Genomic DNA, 18,507 nt, shown 5'->3' with positions numbered 1-18,507 from the left:
CCAGGTGTGGGGTCAAGATCACCTACTCCCATGCTTACATGGCTATGTGACCCTGGGCAAACTTCTTAAGTCCCCACAAATATTTCATTTCCCACAAACTGGGAAGAGACATCCACCTCCACGGGCTTAGCTGTAACATACGAAGCATCTTTGCAAGGTGCCTGGACCCCAGGGCAGACACCTACTGGGTATGTATCGTGTTAATGAGTCTGGACGGTCATAAAGCAGCATGTAAAGAACATGGAAATTGGAAAGAACGTCAGATATAAACCTAGACCCTGACCCTTCACCCCTGTGGTACTGAACCAGTTACTCAACCTGATGGATCCTGATTTTCTTGTATGACCAGATTACAAAAACTCCAACCTCAAGTGGAGAGGATTAAGACGAGAGGATGAACCACGAAAATCTATGAAAGCTTAACCAATAGCACTTGGAAATGTTGCAGGGATCTTGTTAAAAAAAATGCAGATGCCACCGGCCAGGCAGCCCTGGCTCGCTTCTCTCTCCTGTGCAACGGGCCTGCCACTCACCAGGCTCACTTCTTCTTTTGTCTTTTTGCTTTTTCTGGGGCCGCTCCTGTGGCATATGGAGATTCCCAGGTTAGGGGTCTAATCAGAGCTGTAGCCACCGGCCTACGCCACAGCCACGGCAACGCGGGATCCGAGCCACATCTGCGACCTACACCACAGCTCATGGCAACGCCGGATCCTTAACCCACTGAGTGAGGCCAGGGATGGAACCCGCAACCTCATGGTTCCTAGTTGGATTCGTTAACCACTGCTCCACGATGGGAACTCCTCGCCAGGCTCACTTCTGACTTACCTTTTACAACTCATCCTTCCGTCCCCTCCACTTAGCTACATTCCTGCCCGCTGCTCTCCCTGGAGCACCTCTCCCAGGCTGCAGCGAAGCAGCCTCGGCTACACTCTCCTCCCTTAGACTGGGCATCACAGCGGGTCTGGGTACCCAGAGACCAAGTCTCTGGGCTCCTGTAACGCCCCACACACATACTGAGCAGGCGATTGATAGCTGGGTGAAATGAATCCAGATGAGATCTGCTAGCTGGAGAGGCTTAAAATGGAGAAATAACAGGGAACATGTGAGTATAGAGCATGTAGAATATGTGTAAATTAAGACAACTAGGTGAGCATCCAGAATCCAAGGAGGGCCCCTGGCTAAACACCACCAAAAACCAAATGCAAGCTGAAAATAAATGGACATTCTATTGGGAAGCTAAGCTCTCCCGGAGAGTTTATTTACATTATAAAAAGCCCTACCCAAAGCAACCTCAATTAATCAAAGCTCTCAATTAAGTAAGGGTTGCTTCCATCTCCTGGGGCTGGTATCTAAAACCCCCAGTGCACACACAAGGAAGGCAGCCTGTCAGCAGCAAGAGAGAAGTCTGTGTGGTTTGTCCCAAGACAATCAGGAGTAGACCAGAGAGGAGGCAGAAGGGTCCCTGGCAGCTGAGACACAGGGGTGGGTGGCACCGGCAGAAATTAGCAGGGCCGCAAGTACCGCTTAACACATAATGAAAACTAAATAGTAGCCATTAGCTTCCGAGTGCAATACGATCATGCCCAAGCAAGACAGGAGCGTCCAGAACTCAAGCCACCAAGAGAGCAGCACAGCTGTCAAGGAACGTGAGGCCCATCCAGGACGCGGGGCTGCGAGCTGTTTCACATCAGGCAATTTCACTATCATCAGTGCCTCAGCTGCCTCATCTGGAAGACGGGGATGATGACAGCAGTGACTTCAAGACGGGGTTGTGAGGACTCGATCACTTAACAGGTGAGGAGCCTTTAGAACAGCTCCTGGCCCGGAACAATCAGTGAGTAGGAGCTTTTATTTAGAGTCAAAGTGAGACAAAGATCTTTTAACCCCCAGTCAATACCAACATTCTACTCTATCCCATTCATTTCTAGGGCTCTGAATGCCTCCTTGATACATATTATATATGTCAGGGTGGCCAAAAATCACCATTCACCTCGATGCCTCTACCTCACCCTCATCCTTAATGAGGCCCCAAGGTGCGGCAGGAGAGCATTCAGAGTTACTTTCTAGGGGCCTGGGAGGGGGCGGCCTGGCCCTGAGCCCAAGGTCTCCCGAGGCTCTCAGTGGGCCGAGAGGAGTCTGCAGGCTGACGCCCCAGCCACCAAGCAAGACTCTGGTCCCTCCTCACACTGACTCCCCTCAGCTTTCCGAGGTCTGCTTCCTTCCCTGCTTCCCCAGGCCTCTGTGCTCCCATTTTCCAGGGCACCCACCCCCCTCGACCTTGCACTATGGACACTGGGTACATCTCGTACATGTCTCACGAAGGAAGCTGTGGCCTCTTACACAGTATGTGGCTCACAGTCACCCCGGGCATTGGGGTGCAGATAAGACCACCTCCAAGGGCCGAGATGCCCACCCATGTCAAGTCACCTTAAGGTACCTTGAGAGCAGCAAACATCAAATAATTAGCAAAACATACAAGCTTTACCAAGGTGGGATATGCTAGGCTTCTAGCTCTCCCAAACTTCTAATCATTCCGTTTTATGAGCCTTGAGCGTTTGTCCTCAATTTTGGGGAGCCCTTATTTGCTGCTACTTATCAGAAGGATCGGTGGTGTGCACCACAGAACTCCAGAATTTCTGAGTTTGACAATGAGCTCAGGCTTAATTTCTGAGTTTGACAATGAGCTGAGCTTAAGTGGCAGTAACTCCATTTTAGGTGCAATCAGGACAGGGTTCTTTGGCGATGAAAAACAAGAGTATAAAAGCAAACTGCTGAGGGCTTAACCCTTTTTTAATGAAAAGTACTTAAAAGTTAAACAAAGCCACCAACCCATCAACCAAATTTACAGGACTATTAATTTGGTTTAAAAAAGCCTGGGAGGCTGGTTTGAAAGCTACCACTAACTCAACTGGGGCAAGGCCTGTCCCTTTCCTGGGCTTCAATTTCCTTCCCTGTGAAACAGGTCAGATAAGACATCTAAGACAGCTCAGTACTGTCTGTTTCAAACTTTTTTTTCCCTTTTTTCTTTTTAGGGCCAAACCCGAGGCATATGGAAGTTCCTAGGCTAGGGTTGAATCAGGGCTGCAGCCACCGACCTACACCACAGCCATAGCAAAGGGGGGTCCAAGCCCCATCTGTGACCTACACCACAGCTCACGACAACGCCGAATCCTTCACACACTGAGAAAGGCCTGGGGTTGAATAGAGTCCTCATGGATACTAGTTGGGTTCGTTACTGCTGAATCACAAAGGGCACTCTGCCTCAAATTTCTGTTCTCTACGTAATGCTCTGGGCAGACCTGCTTGGTCCATTTATGCCCGGAGAGAAATGAAGGACATAAGACACAGAAGTCTATCAAAGTTGAAGAAGACTAAGAACTGCATTAAGAGGTCCCTTACCGTTTTTTTCTTTGATATCGGTCTATTTATACAGATTTTTTTTTTTTTTTTTTTGCTGTGCTCGCAGCATAGAGAAGTTCCTGGCCAGGGACGGAACCTGCACCATAGCAGCAACCTGAGCCGTTGCAGTAACAATGGTGCATCCTTAACCCGCTGTGCCACAAGAGAATGTCCAGACAGGATTAAAAAAAAAACAAAAACAAAAACAGGAGTTCCCGGAGTTCCTGTCGTGGCGCAGTGGTTAACGAATCCGACTAGGAACCATGACACTGTGGGTTCGATCCCTGGCCTTGCTCAGTGGGTTAAAGATCTGGCATCGCCGTGAGCTGTGGTGTAGGTTGCAGACAAGGCTTGGATCCCGCATTGCTGTGGCTCTGGCGTAGGCCGGCGGCTACAGCTCTAATTAGACCCCTAGCCTGGGAACCTTCATATGCCATGGGAGCGGCCCTAGAAAAGGCAAAAAGACAAAAAAAAAAAAAAAAAGCCCAAAACCAAAAAACAAAAAACTATAGAAACGCCTTCTGGCAGAGTTGATACTTAAGAGGAGGAAAAACAAACGTTCTCTCTTTGGCCCAACTGTGAAATAAACTGACTTTCTTCTTTACCTATTCAAGTACTTCCTAGGCCCCCTTCATCAAAAGCCCACCCTCTCTGCTAACTTCTGGTTGACTCTGGATTCTCACTTGTGTTAGTTTGTATAAAGCAGTACAAAGCACGTGTTAATGAGCCAACTTGCCTTTTCCTCCTGTGACCCTGATGAGCATCTGAGTCTTCCACAGCTCCTCAGACTTCTCAAATTAAGTTCCTTTGGGGCAAAGAGGTTTTTTTTTTTTTTTTCTCCTGCAAATACCACTATAGGGACTCAGTAAAAGTTTGTGGATTTGGTTCATTGAGACTTTAAAGCAGTTTAACACTTTTACAGTCTATTCAAAATTATCCTGGAGTTCCCGTGGTGGCTCAGTGGTTAATGAATCCGACTAGGAACCATGAAATTGGGGGTTCGATCCCTGGCCTTGCTCAGTGGGTTAAAGATGTGGCGTTGCCGTGAGCTGTGGTGTAGGTTGCAGACAAGGCTCGGATCCCGCGTTGCTGTGGCTCCGGTGTAGGCCGTCGGCTACAGCTCTGATTCGACCCCTAGCCTGGGAACCTCCATATACCGAGGGACTGGCCCTAGAAAAGACAAAAAGACAAAAAATAAATAAATAAACAAAATTATCCTGGATTGCAGGAGACTGGGGAAGAGGTGACTGCAAAGGACATTCTGTTTGAAGACAGAGCTGAACTAGATTATCTGCAAGCCAAAAGGAATCTTCCCAGGCGGGGAGGGGGGGAGGCAGACCAGGACTGCTACATTGTGGAAGCTGAAGTCAGGAAAACTTAACCTGGAGTAACTTGGGTCTTTGTTCTCCACTTGAACATTGAGAGCAAAAAGCTCTATTTACAGCTTGTTAAATTAACACTTGACAAGTAAATCTGAACCTGAGTTTATAAGCAGAGGCCACGTGCACTGTCTTTACTGCTCCACTCCCGGAGCCCATGACATGAACTGACCCAGAGTAGAGGCTCATTCATGTAAGACTCCAAATAACTAAAAGGGACATATTAAGTATGCAGCCTAAAGCAAATTATTTTTAGGCCTCAGTTTTAGTTCACAAAGGGAGGAAGAAAAATCCCAGGGTTTCTGTCAACTTGGCGCTGCCGACAACACAGGAAACGGAATGTGTTCCACGGTCAAATGAATTTGGGAAACTTGAACGGGGAACACCGAATCTTTTTTTTTTTTTTGGGTCTTTTTAGGGACGCATCCATGCCATGTGGAGGTTCCCATGCGAGGGGTGGAATCGGAGCTACAGCTGCTGCGCTACACCACAGCCACAGCAACGCGGGATCTGAGCCGCATCTGTGTCCTACACCACAGCTCATGGCAACACCAGGTCCATGAGCTGTGATGAGCGAGGCCAGGGATCGAACCTGCATCCTCATGGATCCTAGCTGAGTTTGTTACTCGCTGAGCCACGAAGGGATCTCCCAGGAACACTGAATCTTAAAGGGAACTGTCAGTGGGAGAAGATTCAAAATGCAGCCTGAACTTAACTGAAGCAGTGAACTTTTCATCTGGAGCACTTGTTGATACTCCCAGGCTTCACAGCAACCCTACGACAGAGGTACTGTACCCCACGGTTAAAGGAATGCTCCCCACAGGTTTTTAACAAGTTGCCCCATGTCCCATGCAGTCAGTTCAGAGAAGCCATGGCTAAAAGCGAGGCTAACCCCAGAGCCCATGGTATTAGTCACTATGCTACGCTGCCACTGCTGACTGTGGAGTCTTGACAGATTCCACAGGTGAGGAAAGCGTGCGCAGTATTTTTGCGTAAAGAGATGAAGCAAAGACTTCCAACTCAGCTTGACATTTCAAGACTGGCATCAATGAACGTCGAGTAGAAGGGGATCCTGTGGCAAAGCAAATTCCTCCATCCCAAGACAGCTGTGTAATATCAAAGTCCAGACCACTCATTAACCACAGAGAAGACAGTCTGAGAATGAAGCGAAGAGCTTGCAGAATACAGGTGAGCCCAAAGAACCTCCTGGAAAGTCTTTTCAAAACGAATATACTCACCCTGGAGAAAGGGTGGGCTTTCAGGATGGATGAGGCAGGGATTGGCATAAAAAGTAGAAGCCTAGTTTGAAAAAGGACCCCAGGGAATAACAGAGAGCATGTCCCTCAATCTGTTTCAAACGACTGACTTGAAACAGGGATGGGCTTGTAGGATCTTAAAGTCAGGCCAAAGCTCCAAACACAACGCCTTATCCAACCCTACCCCAAATCCTACCCCTTCTTAGTAAGGTCAGGTCCAGTTCATCCTCGGGGTAGGATGGACACCATCACCCCTTTTAGAAGGATCAAGACCTTGAATCATGGCAGGTCTGGGTTCACATCGCTTAAGCTACGAAAAACTGTAAAAGAAACCAAGAGCACAACCCAACTTTCCTTACAAGCTGATTAACCTTCATCAACTTCTTCCCCTTTAATCCTTTGTTTCTCCATTTATAGAAAGAGGAGAGGATTTACTTTTAAAGTTATTACTTCAAGTCACTCGATAAGCTATCTAGGGCATAGCGGCTCAGATTAGCAAGCGCAAGCGTTCCTAGCCCACTGGCTCCTTCCTCTCTGAATAGACCCTTGGCTACTTACTTGTAGTCTGAACAAGACACGTGAGTACCAAGCACTCAGGATGTACCCACTGCCTAACTGCAGCTAAAACCCTGAAACTAGGACTAAGCCTCCCGGGACTGCAAAACCCCCTTGTCAAACCGAGCTCCACCTTCCCTATGTATAAAGCCACTTGCAAGCCAGCCTCAGAGGGCTGAGAATAAGCAGAGGAAAAAGATGTTAGAAGTTGTTGCGTGACCGCTCTAGGCCCACCTGTGGGGTTATTATTTTTCAAGTCCCAAGAGGACTTAGCCCGAAAACCGCCAGTTCGCTTGACTGCCCTGGGATGAAGAGCTGGGGGTCTCTGAGGCAAAGGAAGACCAGGAAGCAAGAATCTGCAGGGCGGGGCTAGAGGGTATCAGGCTTTTGGGAGCCAGAGAAGAAAGGGGTATGGGTGGGTCCAGCAAACTTTTGTTTGTTTTAGGAGGGAAAAGAGAAAAGGCCCCGGAGTATAAGGGGGGCTCTGTTAGTTCTTCCACCAAGTCTGAACCCAACCCCCTCCACTCTCAAATCCGACCTTAAAAGTGCTACACGTTTCATAATAATGGCTCACACTTATTGAGCACTTACCGAGACAATGGTTAGCGCTTAATGAACATTTGTTATGAAAATACCGGCTAACGACAGTGCTGAGAACGGATCCTGGATCCTGAGCTGAGAGGACAGCCCAAATGCCTGGCTTAGAAAGGAGGGTGTGTCTGGTTCAGGGTGACATGGCCTAGACCAGGGTCTAGGTAAGAGGTCCCGGGGTCACTTTGAGCAGAGCCCACCGGATTCGTGGGTCCAGGCCCTGAGTAGCCAAGGCGGCCCGAGACGCCCCTACCTTTGAGCGAAGTCTCCACCAGGCGCAGGTAAAGCTGCGAGTTCTTGTTGCCGTGGCTCATGCGCTGAGCTAGCCCGTTGCGCTGCAGGACGCACTCCTCAAACTGCACGACGTTCTGGTGGCGCCGCTTGAGGCTGGTCAGGGCCCAGAATTCGGCCAGCGCCAGCTCCACGTTCTCGGGGGCGTCGCAGCGGATCTTCTTGACCGCCACCCGGGCCCCGCTGCGCCCGGCCACTGCCTCGTACACCACGCCGTAACTGCCGCGCCCGATCTCCGCCAGCAGGCTGTAGCGCGGCCGCGCCGACCCGCCGCCGCCCTCCGGCCGCCGCCTCGCCAGGTAGGCCTCGCCCGGGGCCTCGACCGCCACCGGATCCATGGCCTGGGCCGCCGCCGCCGGCCTCAGCTTCGCGCTGAGCGCCCGCGGCACTGGGCTTCGCCTTTTCCGCTCGGGGCTTTGTGTACCTCTGCGGGCGCCGTCCTCTTCCCCCGTTTCCATGGCTGCGAGCGGCGGGGGGAGCAGCAACGGCGCTGCCCGGGCCCCCCCTGCCTCATCCCTCCGTCCGGCCCCGGGACGCGGAGGATCGGGACCTTGGATTGTGACCTGTGGGCGAAAGACCGGTTAAACGCGCAGGCCGAGGCGGGGAGGCAAGGAGCGTAGGCCGCAAGGCGTCCCACCTCCTCCTCCTCCGGCCGCCACGGCCCCTTTAAGACGGAAGCCACGGCGGCTGACTGAACGGGGGAAGGGAGGGGAAAGCGGGAAAGACGAAACCACGGGGCAATGGCTCAGAGGGGGAGCCGGAAAGAAAAGCAAAACCTCCCCGTCTGTTCAGTTGATTTATCCTATAACAATACGAAAAACAAGGACCTGCAGCGGTCGTGACTTAAGAAAATCGCCTTAAGCGCCCAGTCGGCCTGTGGAGATCTTGTTCCCCCGCTTGGCTCCCTCTGGGATGCCCCTCCCCGCGTCCCTCCCTGTGTTCTCCCGGGTGTAAACAGTCCATTGAATTAAGCTCGAGCGGATCCCCGCGGACCGACCCAAGTCCCGAAAGGCTGCGGGTGGAAAGAGTCGCCTTAAAAGTTCGGCGTTCCTGAGCGCGCTAATGTGGGGGCCCCCCTGCTCTGCCCAGGAGTCTCCGGGGTCGCGCCGGCTGGCTGCTGGCTTTTACTCCGCGGACCGCACCCTTACCTGGCTGGCTCCTTTCCACTTCCGGGCAGCCCGTTTCCCCTCTAAGGCCCCGGGTTGGGGATGGTCCGCTCCGGGCCAGGGCTGCCTCCGGTACGGAGCGGCGTGAGAGGCGTTGGCCCGGGCCGAGCGTGCAATGGAGCTTGTGGCTGCACGGGTGATGGCAGCGGCGCTCTCGGGGGAGAACTGAGCGTCCGGGCTCCCGCGGCTCTCCACGTGTTCGCGCCAGCTGAGCCCTTTACGTAACCCTTTTATATAAGCCTCACGTCCGGCCCGCACTCGGGCCAGCGGGGGCTCCTGGTGGCCCATCCCCCGGGAGGCCGGAAGAGTACCGCGCCGCCTGGGCCCTGCCAAGGTCGGCCGACCAGCCGCAGCCGGGCGTACTCACGCCGCGCCGAGGCCCAATCACAGGCTAGAACACCTAACCAGCAGAAAATGGGCGCCAAATTCCCGCGATCTGGCTGTAACTCCCCGGTCTCCGAAGCCGCCTGCGCAGCACAACCTCCTCCCTTCCTGGCCTGCGCTGGAAGAGGAGCTGCACGCAGTAGGCCCAAATAAATACTGATTGGGTGATTGGATTGGTCGGTTTGATTAATGCATAAGGATTGCCTGGGAACCGCCCGGGCTGGGTTGGAATCTACGCCCTGCCTCCTGTTAAGCCCCCGGATCCTGGGCAAAACATTGCCCCACTTGGACCCTCAGTTTACTCTTCTGCAAAATGGGTAGGCCCTAATTTTCAGGGTTGATAGCGCCAAATGAAATGTACATACACGTACATATTTATATCTAAGGTGGCTAATTGGGTGCAGGCCTGAGAGCGTTCAATATAAGCTCCATTTAGGCATGAATTTTAAAATATTTTTTCACTGCTTTGTACTCCATTGTCTCCTAGATGCCCTATATCTGTTAACTGAATCTAGATATTGAGTGCTTATAATATGCTAGGCACCGTTTTTGTTCTAAATTGCCAGGGAAAGAGCTGTGAACAAGACAGTCTCTACCTTAGTTGAGGTTCTGTGCCTCATGGAATCATATGGGTGACCTCGCACAAGTAAACTTTTTTGGCCACAGGAATGACCCCAGCTACAGCAGTGACAACTCTGAGTCCTTAACTGCTATACCACCAGGGAACACCATTAATTAACGTTATGGTGTCTCTAGTCCTCATCTGTAATATGAGAAGAGTAGTAGTTGGAGAATTCACTGAGGGTAGATGGTTAAAGCACTTAGGACAGGCTTTGCACACATTAACTATCAGATACTATTAAATAAACTAATACCCAGGGTCTTTTTTGACAATATTAGTGTGTAACGAAGGAGAAGAATAAGCTAAACAGTGCCTGAGGGTTGCGGTCAAGCCACTTGTTAGTGTGGTCACTGAAAAACTTTTTTTTGCTGCTTAGGGCTGCACTCGCAGCATATGGAGGTTCCCAGGCTAGGGGTTGAATCAGAGCTGCAGCTGCTGGCCTATGCCACAACCCCAGCAACTCGGGAACCAAGTCACATCTGTGACCAACACTACAGCTCACGGCAACACCGGATCCTTAACCCACTGAGTGAGGCCAGGGATCCAACCTGCGTCCTCATGAATACTAGTTGGGGTCAATACTGCTGAGCCACGGGAACGCCCTCATATACTTTTAAAATTGTCATAATAATTTGTTATATTTCACTACTTGCATTATCACATTCTATCTTGTGTATATGTTTGTGCATATATTATATGCAATATGTATATGTACTTTTTCCCCCCAAAACAACTTTAAGTTTCAGACATCATGCTCTTTAATTCCTAACTACTTCTGTGTGTATTACCTAAAAACAGGGATATTCTGTTGCAAAATTTCAGTACAATGATCAACATCAAGAACTTTAACAATAATATGATTTAATACAACTTCCATAGTTAAATTTTGCTATTGTCCCAGTAATATAGCTGCCCTCTAGGAGCCAAAGAGGAACACATGTTGCATTTAGTTGTCATGTCTCTTTAGTTTCCTTTAATCTAGAAAGCCCGTTCATTAACTCAGCTTCTCTTTGTCTTTCATGACCTTAACATTTAAAAAAATTTTTGTAAATTAAAGTATAGTTGACTCACAATGTCCTACCAATTTCTGCTGTACAGGACCTTAACTTTTTTTTTTTTTTTTTTGCTATTTCTTTGGGCCGCTCCCGAGGCATATGGAGGTTCCCAGGCTAGGGGTCAAATCGGAGCTGTAGCCGCCAGTCTACACCAGAGCCACAGCAACTCGGGATCCGAGCCGCGTCTGCAACCTACACCACAGCTCACGGCAACGCTGGATCGTTAACCCACTGAGCAAGGCCAGGGACCGAACACCCAACCTCATGGTTCCTAGTCAGATTCGTTAACCACTGCGCCACGACGGGAACTCCCAGGACCTTCACATTTTTGAAGAGTGTTGGTGAGTTACTTTGTAAGGTCCCTAAATTTGGATTTTTTTTTTTTCCTCATGATCAGAATCAGGTTATGCATTTTTGGCAGGTGATGGCACTGAAAGAAGTTGTGTGCACATCAGGAGGCCATAATAACTGATGGTGTTAACTGTGACCGTTTGATTGAGGTGGTGTCTGCCTAGGTACTCCCCTGAAAAGTTAACTATTTTCCCTTTGTAATGATTAAGTATCTTGTGGGAAGTTGTTTTGAAACTATCCTGTTCTTCATCAGACCCTCAGCCAGCGTTTTTAGCATGCATTGATGATTCTTGCCTGGGTCATTTATTTTAATGGTTTACAGAATGGTGATTCGAAGGCCTCTGTATTAGTTTGCTAGGGCTGCCCTGACAAAATGCCACAGATTGGGTGGCTTAACAGAAGTGTATTTTCTCTTAGTTGTGGAGGCTAGAAGTCCAAGATCAAAGTGTTGGGAGGCTTGGTTTCTCCTGGAGGCCTCTGTCTTTGGTTTGCAGATGGCTGCCTCCTGGCTGTGTCCTCACAAGACCTTTTCTCTGTGTGGGCATCTTTTCCTCTTATAAGGACACAGTCATATTGGATTAGAGCCTCCCCTAACTGGCTCATTTTAACGTAATCACCTCTTTAAAGACTTTATCTCCAAATAGTTACATTCTGAGGTACTGGGGATTGTGAATTCCAAGTATGAATTTGGTGGTGGTGGGGGGGGGGAATGACACAGTTAAGTCTATTAACAGTGACATGTGAGCCAAGACCTCAGGCCAGGCATGCTAAAACTAGTGGAAATGCATTTCAAGAAAAGGGAATAAGTACAGATGTTGTGAGACAGGAACATGATTGATGTCAAGTAAGCCAATGGGTGAGAATGGGAAATGGTACAACCACCTTGGAAAAAAAAAGTTTGGCAGTTTCTTATAAAGTTAAATATATATCTACCCTATGGCCCAGCAAAATGAAAACGTGTGTGTTCACTAAGACACATAAAACTTTGCATCAAAATGTTCGTAGTGGCTGTTTCTGTAAAAGTTCCCAACTGGAAAACACTCCAGTGTTCATCAGTAAATGAATGGATAACCAAGTTGGGGTATTGTACCAAGAAATGCTGTTTGGTGGGGAAAAAGGGAATGAGCCATTGTTACAACAAGGATGAATCAAAATAATTATGCTAAGTGAAAGAAGTCAGGCACAAAAGGGTATACAGTGGATGATTCTACTACAATTCTTGAAAATGGAATGAATTTATAACGATGAAAGCAGGTTAATAGGGTGGGGTGGGGGGATGGAATTCCCTAAGGCACATGAGAGACTTTTTTGAGAGGACGGATATGTTCATTATCTTGAAATTATCCTGTGATACTTTGGGGGAGAGGAAAGAACATGTTAAAAATACTTCAGGAGTTCCCTGGTGGCTCAGAGGGTTAAGGATCTGGCATTGTCACTGCCATGGACAGGTTCAGTCTCTGGCTGGGAAAACTCCACATGCCTCAGGTGTACCCCGCTCCTCCCCCCCAAAAAAAGACTAAAAGATTATTTATTTGTTTATTTTTTGTCTTTTTTTTTTGTCTTTTCTAGGGCCACACCCGGGGCATATGGAGGTTCCCAGGGCAGGAGTCCAAATGGAGCTTTAGCCGATGACCTACGCCACAGCCACAGCAATGCCAGATCCAGGCTGTGTCTGTGACCTACACCACAGCTCACAGTAACGCTGGATCCTTAACCCACTGAGCGAGGCCAGGGATTGAACCCACAACCTCATGGTTCCTAGTCGGATTCGTTAACCGCTGTACCATGATGGGAACTCCCTAAAAGAGTTTTTAAAAATAATAAAATAAAAATACTTCAAATTGTACACTTTAAATAAGTACAATTTTTGGACCTCAGTTTCACAGCTTTATTGACATAAAGCTGTGAAAAAATAATGAGAGAAAAAGAATACATATTATTTGATTCCATTAAGTCAAGAAGCTACACTCATCAAATCCTGTCAGTGGTCATCTTTGGGTGGAAATTGACTGCTAAGGGGCACAAGGTGATAGAATTTTATTGTGTATAAATTATATGGCAATAAAGTTGAATTAAAAGATGAAAAAGACCATGCTGCCATCCACACCCGTATCATGTCTTCACTTAGTGCTTCCAAGGACTGAAGGCTGCATCGCGCTCAGGCAGGGCCCTGGCTCCATTCCTGTCCTCACTGGCCCCATGGGCTGAATGAGGCCCGCAGAGCCTCCCTTCCAGCTCTTTCCCCACATGAATTGTAAAGAGATTGGATCTGGAGTTCCCATCCTGGCTCAGTGATTAACGAACCCGACTAGTATCCATGAGGACACAGGTTCATCCCTGGTCTCACTCAGTGGGTTAAGGATCCTGCGTTGCCGTGAGCTGTGGGTTAAGTCGCAAATGCCGCTCGAATCAAGTGTTGCCCGCACCTACAGCTCTGATTCGACCCATAGCGGGGGAACCACCATATGCCTCAGGCGCAGCCCTAAAAAGACAAAAGACAAAAAAATAAGATTAGATCTGAAGTTGTGGGAGAGCCATGAGGAATGCATCCTTTTGTGTGCTGTGAGACGGGCCAGGCTACTTGAAAAAATGTTAATGGCTGGACAACTGTTTTTTTTTTCTTTTCTTTCTTTCTTTCTTTTTTTTTTTCCTTCTTAGGGCCGTATCCATGGCGTATGGAAGTTCCTAGGCCAGGAGTTGAATCATAGCTGCAGCCTATGCCACAGCCACAGCAATGCTGGATCAGAGCCATGTTTGCAACCTACACCACAGCTCACACACACCCGATCCTTAATGCAGTGAGTGAGGTAGGGATCAAACCCACATCCTCAGGTATACTAGTCGGGTTGGTTTCTACCAGCCACAACAGGAACTCCTGGACAATTTTTTTGTGTGTGTATTTTGTAGGGTTTTTTTTTTTGGTCTTTTTAGGGCTGCACCCACGGCATATGGAGGTTCCCAGGCTAGGGGTCCAATCGGGATCTGAGCCGAGTCTTCCACCTACACCACAGTTCACAGCGACACCGGATCCTTAACCCACTGAGTGAGGCCAGGGATCGAACCCAGGTCCTCATGGATACTAGTCTGATTCGTTAAACACTGAGCCACGATGGGAACTCCTGGTTTTTCTTAAGTTACAGTGGTAATCTGTTCTTATTCTTATGATCAATAGCCAACATTCATTAAAGTTTTCTGTCAGGCACAGAAGGTAACAAAGAATTCTCATGCCTGTGAGGTACTGTCCTTAGCCCCATTTTACAGATGAAGAGGCTAAAGGGAGGAGCTTGATTAGCTGGGATTTGAACTGAGACCCCAGGCTCTTCACACTGTCTTACCCCCCTCAGCCCTCCCTAATGGGGGCATTTATGTGAACATGTAGGACCTTCTTTCTCGGCTTCCCTGTCAGCAAACATGCCTATGCCCGGTTCCCTGGAGCCTCACATGCGCTGGACATGACTGGAACATAATAGTTGCAGGAGACATGGAAGAAAAGGGCAGGAGCAGCAGGGAGGCTCTAGGCCCTTCCCGTAGGCCCCGGCCTTTGAGGGGCTGACATAGAAAATAAGACATTGTGGGGGAGTTCCCGTCGTGGCTCAGTGGTTAACGAATCCGACTAGGAATCATGTGGTTGCGGGTTTGATCCCTGGCCTTGCTCAGTGGGTTAAGGATTCAGCGTTGCCGTGAGCTGTGGTGTAGGTTGCAGATGCGGCTTGGATCCCACGTTGCTGTGGCTCTGGTGTAGGCCGGTGGCTACAGCTCTGATTGGACCTCTAGCCTGGGAACCTCCACATGCCACGGGAGCAGCCCTAGAAAAGGCAAAAAAAAAAAAAGATATTGTGGAATCATGTGATTCAAATAACATTAGCCCTGCAAAGGACACTAAAGCAGGTGATAATAAAGCAGGTGCTATTTGGGGATGGAGGGTTTGGGAGAACCTCCCTAAGGAGGTGACTTGTTGAGCAGAGACCTGATGGAAGTAAAAGAATCAGCTGGATGCATACCGCCCAGGACATTTCATGTCAAGGGAGGAGCAGGTGCAAAGGCCCTGAGGTGGGATCACGCGAGGAGGTGGTGTGCCTGGGGTGCTGGGATCAAGGAAGGGCAGTGGGAAGCAGAGTGGTGATGCTCCGGTCCCATCCCCGGAGCTGCAGGGGCTGAGGACACTCAAGGGGCAGCCAGCCTGGAGGCAGGGGCGGGGTGGGGGTTCTGTGGGAAAATAGCAGGGAGTGTGGAAGGCATGGACAGTGGGAGAGGGGGCTGCTAGAGGGTAGTGGGAGTGGGGAGGGGGGTTGAGGGCTGTGGGCTGCAGGTGGCAGGGGACTGGCAGAAAATCAGGGGGTTTGAAATATTTGTAGCGGGGGAGCCGAGGATGGGAAGGGGTTAGGGGAAGAGAAGCTGATGCCGGGTATGGGAGGAGGTCTTCCGAAGGGCTGTGGCGGTGCCGAAGGACAGAAGCTTGGGGTGGGTGCCTGGATGGAGGCTGTCGTCTGCACGGGGGATACTGGGAAGGGCCAGGGAAAGGCTTTGCTTGAACTCCCCTTGCTTGTTACATCTAGGCTGCAGGAGGGCTGCCTCCAAGAAAAACTAGAGCCTGCTATGCTCCCTCACACAACACGCTGGGCTCACATCACTTACAGGGAGAGACGCTTGTCCCCACCTTATTAATAGGAAGATGGAGCCTCAGAGGCTGTTATATCACAGATGTAATCACAAACAATTGGAAGAGCCAAAATCTGACCCCCCAGGAGCCTTAGGGTTTTGATGTGCAGGCTTTAACAGTTATGCAAACCGTGTTCTCCAGCTTGAGGGCATCTCAGCATCACTCAGCTTGCTGGGCTCCACCCCCAGAGTGGCTGACCAGCAAGTCCTGGGTCAGGCTTGAGCATTCGCATTGCTCCTTAGGTCCCAGGTGATGCTGGTGATAACATTGCTGGTCCAGGCACCACCACATTAGGCTGTACTGCCTCTAGACTGAGCACAAAGCTGAGGTGACTGTAAAGGATGGGAGTTCTGGCAAAGATTTTTGGGGATGGATTGGAGCTGTTAAATAGAAAACTAAGCAAATAAGACACGAGGTGATTATCAAAGCCAAGAAAACAAAAACAATTTATAAGAAAAACATTGTAATCATCATAAACTACAATGCTCAGCTGGAAATAATATTACATTGTCATTGTAATGTAACAACAGTACATTGATTTAACCAGAAATTATGATATAATTATTTGGGGAAAATTGGAGAGGGTGTGTGTGTGTGTGCGCGCGCACACGCGTGCGCGCAGAGACAGAGAGAGAGAAAACTGAATCTTTATTTTCCATAGCTGTAAGTTAATTGAAAAGGGCTAAAATGGAAATTCCCACTGTGTCACAGTGGGTTAAGGATCCAACTGCAGAGGCTCAGGTCACTGTGGAAGCACAGGTTTTATCCCAGGTGCAGTGGGTTAAAGGATCCAGAGTCTTTGCAGCTCTGCCTAGGTCACAGCTGTGGCTTGTATTTGATTCCTGGCCTGGGAACTTCCATATGCTGCATGTATGGCCATAAAAAAGGTGGTGGGGGAGGAGTTCCCATCGTGGCTCAGCGGTAATGAACCCAACTAGTATTCATGAGGATGTGGGTTCGATCCCTGGCCTTGCTCAGGGGCTGAAGAATCCGGTGTTGTCGCGAGCTGTGGTATGTGTTGCAGATGTAGCTTGGATCCTGCCTTGCCGTGGCTATGGTGTAGGCTGGCAGCTACAGCTCTGATTCGACCCCTGGCCTTGATATGCCATGGGTGTGGCCCTAAACAAACAAACAAACAAAAAGGTCAGGGTCAGGGGGAGCTAACATTTAAAAATCTTGGCGTGACACCATAAATCAGGTACAGAGAAGTAACCATAGAATGAGTTATTCCTTCATGGGATGGGACTTGGTGGTGAGAAGGGGGTTTTTGCTATAAGCCTCTTAGTAGAATCTAACTCTTGGCAGTAACTAACTCTTAAACATTATCCAGGTGGGGAGGGATGGCCTGGGGGTTTGGGATTGGCATATGCATTCTGAGGTATATGGAATGATTGGCCAATGGGTACCTGCTGTATAGTACGAGAACTCTAGGAGTTCCCATCGTGGCTGAGCAGAAACAAACCTGACTGGCATCCATGAGGACTTGGGTTCAATCCCTGGCCTTGCTCAGTGGGTTAAGGATCCAGCGTTGCCATGAGCTGTGGTGTAGGTTGAAGACGGCTAGGATCCTGTGTAGCTGTGGCTGTGGTGTAGGCCAGTGGCTACAGCTCCAACTGGACCCCTAACCTGGAAACCTCCATATGCCAAGGGTGCTGCCCTAAAAAGGCAAAAGATTTAAAAAAAACCCAAAAAACAAAAAACCTCTACCCAATATTCTGTGATAATCTATGTGAGAAAAGAATCAGAGAGAATGGATGTGTGAATAGGTCCCAGGTGATGCTGGTGATAATATTGCTGGTCCAGGAACCACCACATCACTTTGTTCTACAGCAGAAATTATCCTAGCCTTGAAAATCAACCATACTTCAATGCAACTTAAAAAAATCATGTATATTTATTACTTGGATTAAAATTGAAATTAAAAGTGGGCCCGGGCCATCATGGACGAGGCTGACAGCTGGGTGGCGCTGTTCAGCTTCTGGCCAGGACATCCGTTTGTGGTTCTTTCTATTACCTAGAAGCTTCTGGAGGGCTACAAGTAGTAAGTATCCAAATCAGACCCCGGGGACACTACACTAGAGACAGTGCACCCAGTGAGACTCCAACAGAGATGGCCTTTTGTCTATTTAATTAGTGTCTGAGTCACAGAACGCAAAGATGGAAGCGGAGACAGCCACTCTGTTTCCCAAACTTGAGGGATTGTTCTAATTTCAGATGTTCTTCCCATCAGCCACTTCGGGGCTCAGAAATTCCAACCTTTCCTCCTCTCCCTTCTGGGAATGGCATAGAGATTCTTTGTTAGGCTCTTCTCCGAGCATTTGCTGCAGAAAATTGGTTGCTGAGTTCTTAGGAGTTGCTTCTGATTTTTAGAAGGATAAAGGAATACAGTGAGCGAGCAGGGCCAAGTCCTCGATTCCGTTAAGTACTGAGACATTGAAAATAAACTGTTGGGGAATCTGGTTGACATGTACACAACCATACGGCACCAAAGCACACTTGGAGATCAAAGTAGGAAACACACAGCCTTTTAGGAAGGCAATTTGCTAATTCATTGTTTATTAATATATTTTAAAATTCATACCCTTTGAATCAGTGATTTCGTTTTTACAATTTATCCTATAGAAGTACTTACCCAAGTGTGGCACAATATATGTGCTAGAAGGATTTTTATGGTGGTCATTTTTAATAGTAAAATATTAGAGACACTCACATACCACCAACTTGAATATAAAAGGGATTTGCTCTGTCTGTGCTATGACAGGACATGTGTGGACCACGTTGTTAAAGGAAAATCGGAT

The 18,507-nt window shown here is 48.8% G+C and overlaps 1 protein-coding gene across 1 annotated transcript in view; it reads right to left on the bottom strand.

The window, feature by feature from the left end:
- Nucleotides 1–9,058, bottom strand: part of STK35 (serine/threonine kinase 35) — a 46,439-nt gene extending 37,381 nt beyond the window's left edge. Inside the window, exons 1-2 of the mRNA XM_047771453.1 lie at nt 8,620–9,058; nt 7,434–8,034 (exon numbers count right to left, since the gene is read on the bottom strand). Coding sequence (XP_047627409.1) covers nt 7,434–8,034; nt 8,620–8,925 — 907 coding nt within the window. The 5' untranslated portion in view covers nt 8,926–9,058. The remainder of the gene's footprint in view (nt 1–7,433; nt 8,035–8,619) is intronic.
- Between the last annotated feature and the right edge of the window lie 9,449 nt (nt 9,059–18,507).

This window comes from Phacochoerus africanus, chromosome 3 (genome assembly GCF_016906955.1).
Source record: "Phacochoerus africanus isolate WHEZ1 chromosome 3, ROS_Pafr_v1, whole genome shotgun sequence".
In the NCBI taxonomy this organism is placed as follows: Eukaryota; Metazoa; Chordata; class Mammalia; order Artiodactyla; family Suidae; genus Phacochoerus; species Phacochoerus africanus.
The sequence above is the reverse complement of the archived record's forward strand: the minus strand, read 5'-3'. Positions and strand labels throughout refer to the sequence as shown.